Here is a 21952-nt window from a genome sequence, read left to right as displayed (position 1 = left end):
CTGTAACTTATTAAAATAAACATTATAGAAGTTTTCAGGGACTTTCAGCCCTCGGTAATAATGTAGTCTTTCATTCTGAGTTTAAATTTTTCAAAAATATTTATTAGTTTTCTCAGGATTCGAAAAAAATGAATACAATTAAAACACATTGGGAATTTTGACATGCGTCAAGGTTTTGCATTAACTCAATGTAAAATTCTGAACTGTTGAATTCCAGCTTCCCTAATAATTATTTTACATCAAAAGACATTAGAAACTATTTGAAGAGGATTGAAATCTGTATTGGAAATAACTGTTAAAATTGGTCTACGTAATTAAACATATTCCAAAATTTTGTAAAAATGTAATACATTTTAGTTTTCAGCCCAAACTTAGGCCACACACAATGCAATAATCTTCACATTTTTGAACTGTCAATATTTTTATTTTATCATCTATTGTTTAAAAACAATACAGTTGATAAGATACCCTCAGTTGCGGAGAAAGGATTAATAATAAAGATTTTTTTATTCAGTCAATGGTGTGAGCACTGTCAGTTAAATAGTAACGTGTGGCCTTACTTTTACACGCATACCTATTGTGGCAAATGTATCATATTTTTCAAAATTCTGGAATGCATTTAAATCGTAGAACAATTTTAACTTTTGATTTGAATACAGATTTTAATTCTCTACAAGTATTATCTGATGACTTTTGATGTAGAATAATTAGGGAAGCAGGAATTCAACAATTCAGAATTTTACATTGAGTTTCCTATGGCCCTTTTTACGATTCACCACCCGGTATAAGATAAAATGTGTACTATTTGTCTTATTATTTCATAATAACACAAATAATACACATATATACACAATAACACACATTCAATGATCGAAAATAATTTAAAAATATGGGAATGTAAACTCTTGTGACGTAAGGTCAAAAATATAAGTCTCCCCACCACCGTCGGACAAGACAACCGTAATAAAGTCTAATAACCGTGGTTTTTCGACATAATTGAAGAGACGAGGTTTGACAGTTGAAATGTGTAGTATGAGATATTACAAAAAGACTACCATCTTTGGATTCATCAATTTTTTAGTGGAACATTTTTTAAATAAACAATCAAAACGTCAAACTTAGTTTTTTGCTCATAACTTAAAAACTTGTTTATTTAGAAATTTGACGTCCACAGGTAACTTTTTCAGAGAAAAAAGATACATCGAATGAGATACACCAAATTAAAATCGGTTAATAAACAAAAAAGTTATTGCAAAACGGACGACCAAATCACTGTTTTTGAATATTGTTAATAACAAATTTATTGTTTATTAAAATATGTTTAAATATACCTAAACTTGAGGGCATTATGGTGTTTGAATGGTGTGCAAAAAATGGTCAAGATCTGTTAAATAGTTTTTGCAAAATTTAATTTGTTTATAATTTTTTTTGAAAAACGAGCTAAGTTCTGAGGCTGGTCCAGTTAATACGGCTGAATGTATCTCAATAATCAGGGACTCATTTCCTTCGTTAAGATGTATACTAATACCCTATAAAAAAAAAGGAAAAAAAATTACATGTACGTACACAAAATTATTTGTTAATAAATAGCAGTTTTTAAGCTTATAAACAATTACAATAATTTCGTAGAAATTAGATCAAATTAAATGGCAATAAAAAATACTGAAAGTTGGTTAAAATACACAACTTCTAAAAAAAATTTTAGGTCCTACGACCCTTGGGGTCTGAGATAGCCCCTTTTTTTGAAAAAATCACTGTTACGTTAATTAACAACACTAAGATCTGAAATTAACCAATCTTTTATAAGAAAAGTCAAAGTTTTTAACAAAGTTTTTTGCAAGAAAAAATGTTAAAAATTGTTTAAACAGTATTGTTATAAAGAAAGAGTATTTTGCGTTCCGACTAAAGTAAAAAAATGATGGGCGCAGCCGAATGAGAATCAATTCGCGGACTAGCATTCGCTAGCGCTAGACCGTTGCAGCCCATTTTTAACATTGACAGTATACCGGATTTGAAGCTTAATATTATATTTATATATTTTGGTAGAAACTTGAATTTTATGAATATTATTATGTTGCACATTTATTTAGTAAAATTATATTTTAAATAAATAAATTTAAAAAATAACAATAAAAAGGCCACAAAGTCAAAATATGCAACAGAAAAAAAGTTACGCGACCTTATAGACGAGTGGTACGTGGTACTCCCCCCCCCCAAAAAAACGCTCATTTCTCGAGATATCAACCACGGTATGGTGAATGGCTAATTTTGGTCTTACTTTATACTTTTTATGGTGCTGAAAACGAAAATGACTTTTATTTTGAATTTTAGATGGGGAAACATTGTCAAAATCGCATTTTTACCCTAAAAATAAAAAAAATATGAAATCACGTTTTTCTTAAAATTAAAAGTTACACCACTTTTTTTCTATAAAACATTTTGTTCTCTGTACTCTACATTTTAACTTAAAATTAATTAAACAGCTAAATTTCAAATTTTGTTACTCAACTTTTGCGATTAAACTTTGCAATTCAAGAATCTCCACCTTTTACTTCAAACAATTTATAACTTTCTTTATGGCAAGACAGAAATATTGAAGCAGGTCCCATTGTCTTCAGAAAGGTGAGACTATAAGGTGAATAGAAAGGTGAATATACTATAAAAATATCAGAAAAAATATTACAATGGAACAGAGTTGTAGCAAATTAAACTCAAAAAAACGTGATTTTTTTTATTTTCAGGGTAAAGTTGCGATTTTGATAATGTTCCCCCACTTAAAATTCAAAACAACCCTAATTTTAGTTTTGAGCACCATCAAAAATATAAAGTATGACCAAAATTAGTATCAGTAGGTATCTCCAGAAATAAGCGTGTGCCGCTCGTCTATAAAGTCACATAACATTTTTCCTATTGCATATTTTAAATTAAATTTTTTTGGAAAACTTCATAAATTATATTTTATTTCTGTGTTAATTAAAATTATAAACTAAAAAGTTTGTCACTCAACTTTTTTAAGTAAACATGAAACTAACGAAATCTGACGACAAAATGTTTAAAAATTAACAACTTCTCTTTTAATTACTCTAATCATTTTGGACAAATCTCATTGTTATCTAAATGCTTCAAAGATAACACAGTAAAATTTTCAAAAGGAAATATTTACAGCAACCAAAAATACAGTGAGTTAAAATTGAAAAATCATCAAAATTGATTTTTCGCATTTTTGCATAAAATTTGATTTTTGAACATGTTCCACTAATTCTAGAAAAAAAATAACTCCATATTCGGATTCAGAGACCTCGAAAACATAAGGAATGACGAAAATTTGTCATTCACCTTAAAGTGGATTTTTGTGATCGGGATAACGTAATTTTAATAGTTGCTGCCGCATGCCGGTCGCCAACCGCGCCCACTATTCAGTCAATCGACTACGCCCGCTATTTTTTACTTTAGTCGGAACGCAAAATACTCTGTGTTTATAACACTCCTATTTAAACAATTTTTAACATTTTTTCTTACTAAAAACTTTGACTTTTCTTATAAAAGATTGGTTAATTTTAGCTCTTAGTGTTGTTAATTAACGTAACAGTGATTTTCTCAAAAAAAGGGGCTATCTCAGACCCTAAGGGTTGTAGGACCTAAAATTTTTTTTTGAAAGTTGTGTATTTTAACCAGATTTCCGTATTTTTTATTGTCATTTAATTTGATCTAATTTCTACGAAATTATTGAAATTGTTTATAAGCTTAAAAACTGCCATTTATTAACAAATAATTTTGTGTACGTATATGTAATTTTTTTTTTACTTTTTTTTTTCATAAGCTGTTAGTATACATCTTAACGAAGGAAATGAGCCCCGGATTATTGAGATACATTCAGCCATATTAACTGGACCAGCCTCAGAAATTAGCTCGTTTTTCAAAAAATTTTATAAACAAATTCAATTTTAGGAAAACTATTTAACAGATCTGGACCATTTTTTGCAGACCATTCAAACACCATAGTGCCCTCAATTTTGGGTATATTAAAACGTATTTTAACAAACAATAAAATTGTTATTAACTATATTCAAAAACAGTGATTTTGTCATCCGTTTTGCAATAACTTTTTTGTTTATTAACCGATTTTTATTTAGCGTATCTCATTCGATGTATCTTTTTCTTCTGAGAAAGTTACCTGTGGACGTCAAATTTCTAAATAAACAAGTTTTTAAGTTATGAGTAAAAAACTAAGTTTGACGTTTTGATTGTTTATTTAAAAAATGTCCCACTAAAAAATTGATGAATCCAAAGATGGTAGTCTTTTTGTAATATCTCATACTACACATTTCAACTGTCAAACCTCGTCTTTTCTGTTATGTCTAGTAAAAACCTAACTTGATTGGCCTATAAAGGAGCACTCAAAATTGCGTTGTTTATCAGCACAGTGGCGTACCTCTCCCGAAGATATAAATCTGGTTATTAATCATATCTTCTTCTTCTTAAAGTGCCTATCCGTTCCGGATGTTGGCTATCATGTTTACCGCATCGCGGATAACAGTTCAGTGGTAGTGGTGTTATACCACTTTCGTAAATTTTGAAGCCAGGAAATGCGTCTTCTTCCCGGTCCTCTTTTACCATTTACCTTCTCTTGGAGAAGGCCGTAACGTTCTTGATTTTTCATTACATGTCCTAGATATTCTAATTTTTTTGTTTTGATGGTTATGAGAATTTCACACTCTTTCCCCATTCTACACAGGACTTCCATATTAGTAATTCGGTCAACCCAGGATATACGTAAGATGCGCCTATAACACCACATTTCGAAAGCTTTGAGTCGATTCATAGATGCAACAGTTAGTGTCCACGCTTCCATTCCGTAAAGCAGAACTGTGAATATGTAGCTTTTCAACAGACGGTATTTTGTTTTTAATAACAATTTTGTTTTTGTTTGTTAACTCGACTGTTGAAAATGGCATTCTAACGTATGCTGCTTTCGCTTTTATTATTCGCTGTGTAATTTCTGTCGAGTGGTCCCATTGGCTATTTAAATTCGTACCCAAATATGTATATTGCTCAACTCTTTCGATATTCTGTTGGTTGACTGTAAGTTGAGCGTTTAATATTGGTTTTTTACTAATTGTCATAAATTTGGTCTTCTTTATGTTAAGAGCTAGTCCATATCTGTTGCTAACTTCTGTTATACGATTTGTTAATATCTGTAAATCATTCAGATTATCGGCAAAAACTATGGTGTCATCTGCATATCTAATGTTATTCAACCATTCACCATTTATTAATACTCCCTTCGCACAACCGTTGCCAGCTTCCTTAAATATCCATTCAGAGTAAATATTGAATAGTAGTGGAGATAAAATACAGCCCTGTCGTACTCCTCGTTCTATTGCAATTTTATCAGTTAACTGGTTTTCTATTTTGATTTTTGCCGTTTGATTGTAATAAATGTTTCTGATAATTCTTAGATCTTTGTTGTCAATTCCAATTGCTTGCATTAGAGTTAATAATTTGTCATGTTTTACTCTGTCAAATGCTTTCTGGTAATCTATAGAGCATACGTATATATCACAATTTACATCCCTGCATCTCTGAAATAGCACTTGCACAGCAAAAAGGGCCTCCCGTGTTCCCAGAGCATCACGAAATCCGAATTGTGTTCTTGTTAGTTGTTCTTCGCACTTTGTATATATTCGTTTGTGAATTACCTTTAGAAATGTTTTAAGTAAATGGCTCATAATGCTTATAATTCTATAGTCTTCGCACTTTCTTGCATTGGGTTTTTTTGGAAGATTTATAAAAGTTGATTCTAGTCATTTTTGGGGAATTATGCCTGTGTCATATATTTTGTTAAATATATTTGTCAACCATTTTACGCCGTCGTAGTCCATAAGTTTTAAGAATTCGGAATGAAAATGATCAGGACCTACTGCTTTACCATCTTTGGTACTTTTTATGGCATACGTTACTTCTTCAACTGTAAGTGGAGGTCCATTTTCGCAATTGGTGTTTGTTGTGATGCCAGTGTTACTTCATATATCTTGAAAAGTTTTTTTGACGTATTTAATCCAAATATCCCTTTTCTGTTCTATTTCCAATATTATGTTTCGCTGATTATCTGTCAGAAATCCAGTGTTCTTGTGTTTATATATTAATCATAGAAGTTTCAATAATCAGTAAGAAGTTTTACTACATACTTCTGCCAAAGCAGGCTAAAACATAATATCTCACTTTCAAAAGTTTTCTCAACATTTTTTTGATCTCAAATGCTCTTTCAAACAGATATTATGTGAAAATTATTTATTATAAGAAAATAGGAAAGTCTCAGATGCAGAATCCATTATTAAATATAATAAAAGACACTAATTTAAATCTGAAGGCAAATAATATATATGTTACAGTTCAAGTTGATTCTCAGTTAGAGTTGACTTCAACTAGTTACGAGTCAACTCCAACTGAAACGAGCAGTAAAAGTTGATTTTAAAAATTTAAATCAACTTTTACTAGTTGGAGTTGACTCTTCCTGGATCGATTTAGTAATGTTGATTATACGAAAATCTCAAGTGCATTTTTAATGAGTGTGCGTTTCTTTGTTTTGACCGTTTTAACTACTTATTAGTATAGTCTGTAACGTCGCCCCCGTTAGGTAAATTATTCTGATTCGATTTTTTGCACAAACTTACTCAAAGAAATACATCCGTATAACAATCCTTATAACAAAATCATGCGGTACCGCGGTCGAAAAATTGTTTAACCAATTTCAGTAAAGTCAGTCAGTAAAGTGACTCTTTATCGAACGAGTCTGATATTACGAGCAGAGGAACAGACGCGTTCGATAAAGAGTATTGAGGTGGTGCGTACAAAATTGTATCGTCAATCATAAAAAACATTAACACTTACTTATAACTTTGAGGACATTTTTTTAATTTTAGACGAAGTAAAAAATTTGTATGACAGTAATGACAGTAATCACAGATGACTTTTGCATGATGGCCGGTTTTGATGTTTAATCGATAGTTATCAATATTGTATACCTACCTAATTACTAGATCTGTAAAGTTTTGATTTATTTTGTATGAATATAATTGCGAAACACTACAGAATTTTACTTTTTGACATAAATTTTATTAATAATAAGATAAATTTTGTACAATATTTTTAATAATTAAAGTAAATAAATTTTAATTTCACTCAAATAAATAATCGATTGCTGCCATTGACCACTTACATTCAATCTCGGTTAATTTGATTAATTATCGCGGCAGGTAAAGTAACCATCTTCTTTCAATACAACAAAGTGTTACTTTACTGCTGAAAATGAGGGCAAATGAGTACAATAATGAATGATTTTAGTGACGTTTGGCGATAAACAATGATTTTAAACAAATTCGCAAAAATACACACACCGGCAAAATTAGCCGAACACCTTAAAAATGGGACATGTTTGATATCTCGAGTTTCCTAAACCACTGATCCGATTTGCGTGATTCATTTAGTATGTTATAGCCTTATTATTTAAGAATATCGTTGTAATAATATTGTTGCTAGACAGGTAAATATCATTTTATACCGGGTGTACAAATCATGCTGCGCTTTTTCTTAAAGTCTGGAACACCCTGTGGAATATTCTAGCATATTTAAACTATTAAAATTAATACTCGATTGTAGATTTAGGCTTTCTTAACATTTTTCTTGTTGATTCATTTACTTATGTGAGATAATAAAAAAGTTATGTGCGTTAACAACTATCCATGTTTTTCATCAATAAATCCTCATAGTAGGGGAGGAAAGTATACTAAATTTGCAGTTACTCGAGCTTTATGGGAACCTATTGGATTGTGAAGAGTATGTGCTAAAATCAGAAAAAGGTTAAGATAAAATTTCCATAAAGTGGGGGACTTTTCATTTTTTAATTAAATTTTCCATTTGAAACAATCATTTTTCTCCGATTATGGCGCTATCTATCCATAATTAGAAAAAATGTGTCGAATAAAAGTTGCTTATTTTGGGTGTCACGAACCCCACCTCCGTGGAGGTTCGTGACACCCCACGGAGAGGGGAGGGGGGTAAATTTTAAATTTTAAAATTTTAAATACGAACCCTGCGATATTTCACGAATTGAACATCAGATCGTAAAACTGCAAAATACACCTATTCAATATTTCAATATTTTTCAAAAATCTACCGAATGGCACCAAACACGACCCCCGCGGAGGTGGGCTGGGGGGTTACTTTAAAATCTTAAATAGGAGACATCTTTACAAACTGCAAATTTAGCATACTTTCGTCCCCTACTATGAGGATTTATTGAAAAAAAAACATGGCTAGTTGCTAAACCACATAACTTTTTTATTTTCCAACATAAGCAAATGAATCAAAAAAGAAAATGTTAAGAAGGCCTAAGTCTACAATGGAGTTTTAATTTTAAAATATTATATGTACTAGAATATTCCACAGGGTGTTCTGAACTTTAAGAAAAAAACACAGTATAATTGTAACACCCGGTATAAAATCATATGTACCTGTCTAGCAACAATATTATTACACCGATATTCTTAACTAATAAGGCTATAACTTACTAAAAGAATCGCTCAAATCGGACAACAGGTTTAGGAAATTCGAGACATCAAACATGTCCCATTTTTAAGGTGTTCGGCAAATTTTGCCGGCGTGCTAATTTTCACTTCGTACAAATTTTTTTTTAGATCCGTTGGGCCTTTTTTTCTCTAAAATTGACTGTTGTCGAGTTATTAGCGACTTACAATTTGAAAAACGCCAAAATAACCATTCTTAAGGTTTAATAACTCGGTTAAAGATAATTATTGTGAAAGTCGGGCGAGCAGCCGTGGAGTAACGGCATAATCGCTGGTCTCATATGCCAGTGCACCTGGGTTCGAGCCCTGCTAAAGACAAACCGTTTTCATTTCCAATAATGACACGAGCCGTCTCACCGTGCCTCGGAGAGCACGTTTTAAGCCGTCGGTCCCCCTGGGCTAGTGTACATCGACACTAGTTACTTGAAACAGGGTTAAAGATGTAATTGGCGCCGGAACTGTCCGAAAGGCAAAAATGCCATATGATATTATAATATTATGAAATTCAGAAACTAAAAAAATTCAAAGATTAAAGCTACCTCTATAAGATCCTGAAGAAAATTTTTGTCATTATTTCATTAATAAGATATTATTTTTAATTATCAACAATGAGCGCTAACCATTGGACGGCTGGAATGGTGCATCTCTTTAGCACTCACCATTGACGGCCGCCTAATACGCACTTAGCGCTCATTGTTAATAATTAAAGATAAAGCTTAGTAATAAAACAGTGACAAAAATGTCTGCTGGATCTTGTAGAAGGGGCTATAAACTTTGATTTGGTCACTTTCTGACTTTCATAATAATGGATTTTAACCGAGTTATTAAGCCATGAAAATGGCTACTTTCGCATTTTTCAAATTTTAAATCGCGTATAACTCGACAACAATCAATTTTAGAGAAAAATCACAAAATACCTTTTTTTGCTCAGTATAACCCAAATAATCTAAAAAAAAATTGTTCGAAGTGAAAAAATTATTTTTGTGAATTTGTCTAAAAAAATTGTTTAAACAATTTATCGATCAACAACATGGCCTTTTAGCCATTTTCAATTTAATTAATTTTTATTTACATACCAATATAGAGGGCGCATAAATTAGTGGTTCTTTATCATTTGAATGAATGACAGCGCTCAGCTGTTCACGTGAACTCACAACGGTTTGACGCAGCCATGTTGTAATTTTAAAATAAAAAAAGAATTTAGATGTGATAACTTTTAATTTTAAGGGTTTTATACCCAATATCTGTGGCTTTTGCCCAGTATCCATGATTTATCATGTGAGTTTTAACAATTACTCTTCTATGAAGGATTTATAAGAGGACGTAAGTTTTTTCAATCTTTTGTTTATAAAAAATCTCTTATCTTAAATGTCCTTTTAGGAAGCTCTGATGATGGCACGTTATGTGCTGAAAGTACTTAGCTGATTATTAAAAGTTTTTTTACACACTTTCAATTTCTTTGAGAACATACACCTGTTTGCCGGTTTGACCTTTTTTAGAAGTGTGTACAAGTCATACAGTCTGTTTCAATCAAGGTACTGCCTGGCACCCAGTAGATTTGTTATAAGGACCTCTTACTGCCTGGCACCCAGTAGATTTGTTATAAGGACCTCTTTTTGAGTAAGTTTGTGCAAAAAATTCGAATCGGAGTAATTTATCTAACGGGGGCGACGATACAGCCTAGACTAATTTGAACATATTCAGTAACATTTAATTTCTAGAATCGGCTGTTTGTGTGAATCAGAATCAACTTTTACTAAATGGCATTGGGAAGAGTATACTTTTCCTAGTTGGAGTCTACTTTTACTAGTAAATGTTGAATATAAATCTTCATTTTATATTTATAATCAACTTTTACTGAAACCAGCCGTTAGGCCGATGCCGCAGTGCAGGAAGTTTGCTAGGATGGTGGATGGTAGATACCCACCTGGCGACCATCCAGATACTTATACCACTAATAATACAACGACGGTAGCCGCAGTGGCCTCCCACTACCATCTACCCACCCGGTGGTCCGCCAGGCGTCTATCCACCCATATCAGTCGTGTTTGATAATCCATCCGGGTAGCCTCGCTATGGATGAAAGCGTAATAAGTGGTGTGTATAAAAGGAGGGCAATTTGGGAGCCAGCAGACCCACTTTGTGACGAAACATGGCTTAAAATATCTGTTTTATTTATTCTTTGCAGTTGCATTAAAAAAACATCCAATATTCAAGTCAGATGAATTTAAAAAACAATTTTTGCCTTTAAGTCGATTTTTCTCCACTTTCTGAAAAGTTTAGTGAGTGAGTTTTACCTCTAATATGACGATAAGCTAAAAAACAAACCAAATGTAACGTAACAAATGAAACAAACGATTCCTCAGCAGTCAGTTGGATACTGACTTCATTTCACTCTTTCACTGCGTCCAGGATGCAGCGACCCTCCACCATCCACCTTTAAAATCCACCCTCCAAGCCACCATCTAGCATCCTGCAGTGCGGCATCGGCTTTAGAGTTGACTCCAACTAGTTGGAGTCAACTCCAACTGGATAATCAACTTGAACTGTAACATATATACTCTCCTAGAAGAAGCGTTTGAATAGAACAGATAGTCACGTTTATTTGTCCCTTGAAAATACCGTAGTCATTGTCAGACCAAATGCACCAGTTCAGTTGGTGCACAAAATCCTATGCTGAAACGTTACAGGGCAGTACCCTTCTATAAGGTCTATATTCTTTGCTGAAACTGTCCTTATTAGAACCCCTTTCTGGTAACATCCTAAATCTCTGCCATTTAAAATTTATAAGGCATAGAGACGACAAATATAGAAAGTAATGCCTTATAAATTGTAAACGGCAGATATTTCAACAGAAATGGGTTCTAATAAGGAAAGTTTCAGATTTAAATTAGTTTCTATTATTATATTTAAATAATGTATTATGTATCTGGGAATTATGTATTGGTCAATTATGACCAGATTGCAATTGTAATAATCATCATTGTAGTGATAATTATCGAAAAAAATAGATATTCTGTGAAAATTATTTATTATAAATTTCATTTCAAACTTTTTCCATTAGTGTGTGATCTCAAATGAATTTTTAACTCGGTCTTCTTTATGTGATTCTTTAAATGTGTCTTCAAAAGCCCGTTTCTATAAAACGGCGTAAAACAAATTTCACAATTATATACTTTTTCATGATTAAATGTTTTGAAATGACGTCTCAAATGACTCTTAGTGTAAAAACGTGTAGAACAAATCGCACACTCAAAAGATTTTTCTCTAGTACTCATATGTATTTTCGAATGCATTTTCAAATTTTTACTTTGAAAAAAATGCTTTAAGCATATTTCACATTTGTAACTTTTTTCTTCAGTATGGCTCTCTATATGGTATCTCAAATAACTCTTGTGTAAAAACTCTTTATTACAAATCCCACATTCAAATAATTTTTCTCCAGTGTGTATTTTTAAATGGTTTTTCAAATCATTCTTAAAGAAAAACGATTTACTACAAATCTTACATTTAAAATGTCTTTCTCCAGTGTGTCTAATCAAATGTTCTTTCAAATTTTTCTTATCAAAAAACGATTTACTGCAACTTTCACATTCAAAAGGTTTTTCTCCTGTGTGGATTCTTAAATGTCTTTTCAAATGACTTCTAGTTGTAACCTCTTTAGAACAAATGTCACACTTAAACGGTTTTTTACCAGTGTGTATTGGCAAATGGCGTTTCACACTGGCTTTTTGTCGAAACTCCTTGTAGCAAATTTCACATCTGTATGGATTTTTGTGTAATCTTCCATGGATATTTAAATCGGATTTTTTAGTAAACTCCTTAGTACAAAATTCACACTTATAAGATTTTTCGTCATTGTGTAATTTCATAATGCTTTTTAAATCGTTTGAACCTAAAACAAAACAAGCTTCATTATAGTTTTTCCATTACCCTAAGAACACAACACATTTCAGGAATGTACTACCAAAGTTCTATTAAATATTTGAATGTTCTGGGCATTCCAGGAACATTCGGTGAACATCTATTAAATTATTCCTGGAATGTTACCATAAGACATTCTATGAACAACTACCAATGTCATATATTTTAAGCTGCCCAATAATAAATACTAAATGAAGACCACAAGGAAAGAACTTGATAAGTCCAATTTTTGGCATTTCTCGTTTTTAATACGCAAAAAATGTGTATCACATTAATTGGTATCAATCTCACTGAATGTTTTTATACAAAGACTTGAATTTTATATGTAAGTATTAAAAAATAACCTTGCTAATATCACAAGACAGTAAGAATAAATTTTTCTCAATTTTGTTGTCATTGGGCAATCGCCACTCTCGTGTTTATTGCTAGACAACAAGTTTTCGAAAAATTGTCGCATTATTGTCAATTTATTCTCACTCTCTTGTGATATTAATGCCGAAAATATGTTTATTTTGATATTGCAATGTATGAAACTGAAATTGGGTTTAATTTCCATAAAAAAAATAAACATTAAAATAGCAGTCAGATAAAGCTGGGATTCTATCACCAGCACGATTTAACTTATGAAACTACTACAATAAAAAATAATTACAATTAATAATATAAATTATGTCCCTGTAAGTAGGAATCATATGGAAAACTTTTTTATTATTAATTTTACGAAAAAAAAAGTTATTCTTTATAAAAAGTTTTGCATGGTCTAAAACCTATGGTTCAACCATCATATATCAAATTTTTGAATATTATACGAGGTTTGTCAAATAATATGAATTTCGCTCAAGAGTAAAGTAGGTTTATTTTTCACAATAATGGAAATTGTTATTATGAAAAGTTGTTTTGAATTAAGAACTATTTTCTAATATGCAATTACATCCTTCTAATTGAAAAAAAATTTTTCTTTAATAATAATTATAGATGACCAACATACTCTAGATGTGTTTGAAAGAAAAGTATTACGTAGGATACTGGGCCCAATAAGGGAAAATAACAACTGGCGAATTAGGTATAATAGAGAAATATTCGAGCAATATAGCGAACCAACTCTAGCACAACACACTAAACTACAGAGATTACGGTGGGCAGGGCACGTGGTCCGCATGCATGAGAATAGAATCCCCAGAAAATTGCTGAATGCAAGAATGCAGGGAAGAAGACCGGTTGGAAGACCTAAAAAGAGATGGGAAGACGAAGTCGATGAGGATGCCAGGAACTTCCTGGGAACGCGTTCATGGAAAAGAACAGCGGTAAATCGAAATGATTGGAGAAGCTTATTGAAGGAGGCCAAGGCTCGATTTGGGCTGTCGTGCCATTGGATGGATGGAACATACTCTAGGCAAGTTAGCAAAATGCAAGGAAAACTTATTTGCCAGCAATTTTATTGCTGGAATCTAATCTTATGATCCTACATATTAATAATGTAGGTATGCAAGGTCCGCAGATAGTGTGTTACTTTTTTTTATAAACAAAATGGGTCAGAAAAACGTCAAAGTGAAAACCGATCTTTTAAATTGCTCTTTAAAAAATATTAGTTTTCGACGTTTTTTTCTACAGTTTTATAGTAGTAATCATAGAAATCGGACGTACCTTCGGTACAACGATCATTGAGACTACAGATAACCCCCATTGTCTTAATTTAATTTGAATTTTTTACGACTGCAATATTGTTTGCTGAAGCGCCTACAACTGCAATATGAGTGTCAATAGCGGAGGTAGGCCTCCTGATCCACCGCCCAGAAAACCTATTATATTCGATAGTCAAAATGATGCCGAACAAATGGAACTTTCTGTAAGTACTCCCATTCCAATAAGTTTGACAACCAAAAACAACAACAACCAGTATCCAAATGATCCAAATACAACGAATATGAATGTTAATAATGAAACAAAACAGAACTTAAAAGAGGTAAGGCAAGCATTTTTATTTAATAGTAATGACCTAGGACCATATCACGTTTACATCGAAAACAGTGCTAATAGACCAGGGCGGATCTGTAAAAATATTAGTACATTTGGACGTTGAGAGGTGACTCAAATTTTTTTGCAGAAATTGCTTGAAAATAACTCAAATAATAATATTTGAGTTATCCTCCCTCTCAAAAACGTCCGGAACATTGTTTAAATAATCAAAATGTCAAAAAATGAAGGAAAAATTCGATTTTTTTCTTCGTTTTTTGATTATAACTTTAAAAGTGTTCATTTCCGAGAAAAGTTGTACTGACATAAAAGTTGCATAATTAAATTTCCTACAATATAAAATTGGTTAAAAATTTAAAAAATATTCACCCTTGTTGCAAACACGCAATAATTGCGAAAAAACTATACAAAAACAAGTATTCGCATTTTACGTTTTTTAACCGTTTGTGCTAGAGCTAGGACCTTCATATTTCACCCAGAAAAACTATACGATACAGTAAAACAATACTGTAAATTTCATTAGGATCGGTTCAATAGATTTTGCAATCCAGCTTTCGCAAAAAAAATTCGTTTTTTTTAATTGTTACAGGACTGAAAATAAAGCAGATAGCAAGTTGAAGTTTTTTTTTTCGTATAGAAATGTACTGTACCTTTTATTTGCAATTTGCAAAATTAAAATCGATTAACTGCCACGGCGTCAGGAATTTTTTTAAATAAACATTAATTATTGGTACTACGCGCAGGACAGCGGATAGTTTGCTCCGATTGGGCATTTCAATGACCTTTGATAATGATTGATACATTTGAATTTTTATTACATTTCGATATAAATAAATAAATTTGTTTATTGCAAAATAAAAACACATACTCTATCCTTTGAAATAACACTTTTTTTGCAAAAACTTTCTTTGTTCATATATTTTAACTTAGAGAATAAAAGTTTATTATTTTTAAACATATGCAATTGTTTAAACAATATTTCACAAACAATAATAGAATTAGTTTGAGTTTTGTGGAATTAAAATATTAAAATAAAACAAAATATAGAGTAAGAAAATAATATATTAGATAAAGATTAGAAGAAATTTTGGTGGAAATCAACTTGTGTGAATCGAACACCGCTGTCCTGCGCGTAGCACCAAAAATTAATGTTTATTTAAAAAATTTCCTGACGCCGTGATAATTATTCGATTTTAATTTTGCAAATTGCAAATGAAAGGTACAGTACACTTCTATAAGCAAAAAAAAATTCAACTTACTATCTGCTTTATTTTCAGTCCTGCAACATTTTTAAAAAATAAATTTTTTTTGCGAAAGCTGGATTGCAAAATTTATTTTGCAAAATCTATTAAACCGATCTTAATGAAATTTACAGTGTTGTTTTACTATATCATAAAGTTTTTCTGGGTAAAATATGAAGGTCCTAAGTGTAGCACAAATGGTTGAAAAACGTAAAATGCGAATACTTGTTTTTGTATGGGTTTTTCGCAAGTATTGCTATTTTGCAACAAGGGTGACTATTTTTTAAATTTTTAACCAATTCTATATTGTAGGAAATTTAATTACGCAACTTTTATGCCAGTACAACTTTTCTCAGAAATGAACAGTTTTAAAGTTATATTCAAAAAACCAATAAAAAAATCGAATTTTTCCTTCATATTTTGACATTTTGATTATTTAAACAATGTTCCGGACCATTTTGAGTGGGAGGATAACTCAAATATTATTATTTGAGTTATTTTTAAGCAATTTCTGCAAAAAAATTTGAGTCACCTCTCAACGTCCATCTCAAAACAGATGAGCCCTGGACTATAATGATTTTAAAGGTAAATTAAATTCTTTGAAAATTGGTGAAATTATTTTGTCTAACTTTCCTGAAGCAGACAATATGATTTCCAGTATAGATGCCATCGGCCGAAATAGGATTAGAGTCAAATGCAAAGACTATAAAACTGCAAATAATCTTATTAAAAACAAATCTCTGGAAATTTTTAGATCAAATAATTTGGATCTATATATTCCAAAATTTATTTTACACAGACAGGGAGTTATTAGAGACATAGACATAGATTTCTCTGAAGAGTATATAAAAAATAAAATAAAACAGTATGATAGTCATTGTATATTTGAAATTGCAAACGTTAAAAGAATTACGCGTAAATTAGAGAAAATTGTTAATGAGGAAAAAATTGTCGAATATGTCCCTACTAAATCTTGTATTGTGACCTTTAAATCGCAAACGTTACCTAAATATGTAGTCATAAATAAGGTTATTAAAGAAATTGAAGTGTATAAGCAGAAGGTTCTGTTATGTTTTAACTGTCTTAGGTACGTCCACCTAGGCAGTCAGTGTAGGAGTCAGCCAAGATGCAATAGATGCCAAGAATCTTATAATTCTAAAAATTGTTCAAAAGTTGAGTTCACACAAGTATGTTTCAGCTGTAAGGGGAATCACTTGACTACGAATTTAAGCGCGTGTCCAGAATTCACACGACAAAAGTTAATAAAAGAGACGATGGGTTTAACAAACGTTAATTTTTACGATGCAAATAAAAATATACCAAAGAATTCATATGCTAGTTCACAAAATTCACAACCTTCTACTTCTACCCAAGGAAATAACTTTGCTAAATTTATATTTAATCCTCACACCAACACCAGTAGCCACTGATATAGCCAGAAAAGAAATAATATCTGTAGTTTCCCCTCCAAAACATTCTGAGGGAATAGTTACAAGTCAATTCTATCAACAAAACTTAAACGTTGCAGATTCACAGTCAGAAGAGTTAGATTCTTCTGTAATAAATGTCATTTTAGAATCAGTTCTTACAATTGTTAATTCAATTAAACAAAATAATAATTTTAATATTTCAAAATCTGATGTAATTCAGTTAATTAGTAACCATTTTAACCAAAATCTAACATCAAATCGCAGGCCTAACTAAAATAAACATATTACAATGGAACTGTCGTTCGGCAGTTGCTAATAAACAGAATTTAGAATATTTACTCCATCAGAACGACATCAGTATAGCTCTATTATCTGAAACCTGGTTCAAACCGGGAAAATATTATAGTTTTAAAGAATTTAATTCTTCTCGAGCTGACCGCCCTGATGGATATGGCGGATGTACCATCCTTTTGAAATCTAACATAAAATGTGAAGAAATAATTTTTCCAAATACGTATTCGTTTACATATAAGTGAATTTCCATTAAAATTTCACTTTTCAGAAAACCTTTACATATAATTTCGTTATATAATGAACCCAATAATAAAGTTTCAATTCAACAATGGATAAATTTTTTAGAAAATATATCAAAACCATTTATAATAGGAGGCGATTTTAACGCACACAATTTGGCGTGGGGTTGCGAAGTTGATGATAGATTAGGTAAAGATCTTCTAGATGCTATAGAATATTGTAATTTAGAATATTTAAACGATGGGTCTCCCACTCTCGCTATTTCCAAAAAACCTTCTGCTGTAGACTTAAATTTGTTCCCGAGATATTGCTTCTTATTTCCATTGGAATACTCTACTAGAACCTCATGGATCTGACCATGTGCCAATCATTATTTCATCACAAAGTTTCTCCGCAACAGAAGCCACATCCAGTAGAAAACATAGAATATGGAACCTTAGCAGAGCCAATTGGATGATTTATGCCAGTACTTTGGAAGCAATGGAAGTTCAATTAATCTACGAAGAATTGTTAACATATAAACCAGGCAGCCAACATCGCTATTCCAAAATATTCCTCCATTAACGAAAAAAACAGAAGCCATATTCCGAAACCATGGTGGAATAATCAGTGTCAACTAGCAGCTGAAAGTAGAAAACATGCGTTCATTAATTATAAACAGAATCCAACGCTCCAAAATTTAATAGAGTATAAACGACTTGACGCTGTTGCAAAGAAAATCTTCAAACAGAAAAAAAAGAAGAATTGGATTGATTTTTGCGAAAGCCTAAACTCAAGAACACCATTAAAAGATGTCTGGCGAAAAGTTAATTGTTTTAAAAACCGCAAACAAGCCAACAGAGTACCTATTGATCCAGAAGATACATGGTTGCAACATTTCCACAGAAAAATTGCTCCGGCATGGGTTCCAAATGACGACACCGTACAAGAAGATATTCAAACAGTATCCAGACAAAACCACAATTTAGACGAAAATTTTCATCTATAGGAATTGCATCGAGCCCTTGAACAAAGAAATAATACTTCTCCAGGTATAGACAATGTGTCATATTCGCTGTTATACAACTTACCGATCGAACATAAAATTTCACTACTAAACATTTTCAACAATATTTGGACAAATAAGATACCAGTACCAAATAGTTGGAAAGAATACCTGATAATTCCTATTAAAAAACCTGGCAAACCAGACCGTGATCCAAATTCTTACCGACCAATCTCCTTGTCTTCATGTCTTTTAAAAACATTCGAAAGAATAATTAAAAATAGATTTGAACATTGGTTAGAACACGATGGTATACTTCCAAGATTCCAATATGGTTTTCGCAAGTCTAGGTCTACTCAAGATGCAACTGCAGCTCTAGTTACGTCAATTCAACTTAACTTTACAAGAAATAAGTCTACAGCAGCTGCGTTCCTTGACATTTCCGCTGCTTTTGATAATGTTAATTTAGACATTCTTTACAAAAAAATGTTGTATATTGGAATCCCTAATTCATTTGCTCTCTTTTTAAAATCTTTATCTTATTTAAAAATTAATAATGATGAATTTTCATATCCTCGACTAACTAATATTGGATTGCCACAGGGGAGTATTTTAAGCCCGATTTTATACATCCTGTACAACATAGATCTTGAAGTTAGTATACCCAACAATACAAAAATTCTTCAATATGCTGATGATGTTGTTTTATATACAGAAGGAAAATTGTTAAGTAGATGTGAGGATAATTTAAAAGTCGCATTAGAAATCGTAAATCAGTGCTATGAAGAAGTAGGACTATCAATTTCTGACACAAAAACTGAGGTGTGTTACTTTACAAAAAAGCGTAGAGTTCCACAAGGCAATCTTAACGTTGGAAAATTTAATTTTCCAATTAAAAGCTGTGTTAAGTATCTTGGTACCTATCTAGACAGGAAATTGTCTTGGAAAGATCACATTCATCATATTGTTAAACAAATTAGAAAACTCAATAAATATTTTAAGAGCTTTCTGTAAAACAAATTGGGGAGCAGACCCAAATATTGCTTTAATGTTTTACCGTAACATGATCAGACCCATTCTCGACTATAGCTGTCATTTATTTGGATCAGCGACCAATACACTTCTAAATAAACTTGAAATTCAAAAAAATAAATGCTTAAGATTATGCCTAGGTTATTTAAAATCCACTCCAGTCCAAATAATGGAAAATGAAGCAGTGGAACCTCCATAGCATTTACGCCGCCAATTTCTCAGTGATAAATTTACAACTCGAATTCTGTCCAAAAAATGTAAATACCTTCAAGATCTACGTGAGCTATCAGTTTTAGACCTCACTCATAGGTACTGGAGAACTAAAAAATCTATAACTTTGGTAGAAAGTTATCTAAGTACGGTAAAGTACAGTGAAATTATCTATAAAAGCCAAATTCCGCCTTACTACAGTGCAATAACAAAAACATTATTTTCTAACAAGGTTAATAGTAGATTATACCACGAGTCAATAATGATGGCTATTATTCCCGAGGAATATTTACGAACCGAGCCGCGTTAGCGGCGAGGGAGTAACATTCCGAGGGAATGAGAGCCATTATTGCGAGTAGTATACTCTACTTTATTATCTACGACAAATTAATTAATTTAAGATTTTTAATGAACAACTTTATTTGTTAAAAACATTAAAATTAGTAATAGTACAATTAATAAACTGAATTGGTTGAGAATCATCATTAACTTTAGTAGAGTTTTTAATACAAATATTTACATAAGGTATTAAGGTAGATGCTGTTGCTGTAGCTAGTTCTACAATTTCTGGTGGTGTACAATTAAAAGATTCTTCATTAACTTTAGTAGAGTTTTTAATACAAATATTTACATAAGGTATTAAGGTAGATGCTGTTGCTGTAGCTAGTTCTACAATTTCTGGTGGTGTACAATTAAAAGATTCTTCATTTTCGTCCATCTCAACACAAACTGTCAAATATACTATTCGTTTGACAGTGACACTTTTTGAGGTTGATTATTTTGTTTCCGTGGTGAATTTTGTGATTGTTGTGCCAGAGGGATTAATAGCTATTAATCCCGCATTATTAATCCCTAAGAGATTATTATATGGCATTATATTGCAAACACCACAAGTATAATACATATATTATGTATCAGTCGTAGATAAAACATGTTATTTAAACTCACATTTACCGCCAAATATGTTTGATATACTTATTAGAGAAAAATGGTCAAATTTTCAGTACATATTTACCGATGGGTCAAAAGATGCAAATGGAACGGGCTGTGCAGTATTCCACGAAAATAAAAATTACCATCATCAATATAGCCTACCTATTGAATGCTCAATATACACAGCAGAAATGATAGCAGTAATGTTTGCTGTTCAGTATGTACAACTGAATCCAACTAGCAATTATGTTATATTTACTGACAGTAAAAGCGTGGTGGACAGATTAAGTAACATTCAAACAGTCAAACACATAAACTACATTAAATTGAATATACTTAAAACTCTGTTTGAAATTACACAAGTAGGAGTAAATGTAACAATTGCTTGGATTAAGGGTCATTCGGGAATAAAAGGCAATGAAATAGTTGACAATTTTTCTAAATCAGCTTATGTGATCGGAGAAAAAATAAACAAAAATTTAATTCCAGCTTCAGATATTGATACTTTTAGCAGACAAAAACTTAAAAATAATTGGCAATTGCATTACAGAGAATGTAATACTGGCTCAAATTTTGCTCATTGTAACCCTAGGATATTCTCAAAAAGATGGTTTTACACAGAATATAACAGACATTTTATAAAGACCATTAATCGGCTGAGAGCCAATCATGCTCTTACGCCATATTACATGCATAGAATCGGCTTGTCAGATACTCCCAATTGTACTTGTGGCAAAATCGGAGATCTAACACATGTCATATTAGAATGTCATTTAAACATAAATAACATAAACGACCTTTATAAGGAATTAAAAGATTTAAAATGTTTTTTCCCAATAAACCTTAATACTTTAATATTTACAAATGATATGGAAATTCTTCATCTCATTTATAAACATGTTAAATTATGTAAATACAAGTTGTAAACGTAATATAATAGGCATAATTTGTTAATGTGGTTTGAAAAAATTAAAAAAAAAATAATATATAAAAAAAGCACATAATAAAATAATAACAAAAAAATAATAAATAAAAAAAAAGAAAAAAAAAATAGAAACAAAAATAAAAAAAGAATAGAAAAAAAGAAGTAAAAAAAGTGTTTCG

At 31.4% G+C, this 21952-nt stretch overlaps 1 protein-coding gene across 1 annotated transcript in view; it reads right to left on the bottom strand.

Annotated features, from left to right (window-relative positions):
* LOC126888628 (zinc finger protein-like) overlaps positions 1–14193 on the bottom strand; it is a 32798-nt gene extending 18605 nt beyond the window's left edge. The window contains exons 1-2 of the mRNA XM_050656984.1: positions 14154–14193; positions 12094–12480 (exon numbers count right to left, since the gene is read on the bottom strand). Of these exons, the coding sequence (XP_050512941.1) occupies positions 12094–12480; positions 14154–14193 (427 nt within the window). The remainder of the gene's footprint in view (positions 1–12093; positions 12481–14153) is intronic.
* Between the last annotated feature and the right edge of the window lie 7759 nt (positions 14194–21952).

This window comes from Diabrotica virgifera, chromosome 7, assembly GCF_917563875.1.
Source record: "Diabrotica virgifera virgifera chromosome 7, PGI_DIABVI_V3a".
Lineage (NCBI taxonomy): Eukaryota > Metazoa > Arthropoda > Insecta > Coleoptera > Chrysomelidae > Diabrotica > Diabrotica virgifera.
The sequence above is the reverse complement of the archived record's forward strand: the minus strand, read 5'-3'. Positions and strand labels throughout refer to the sequence as shown.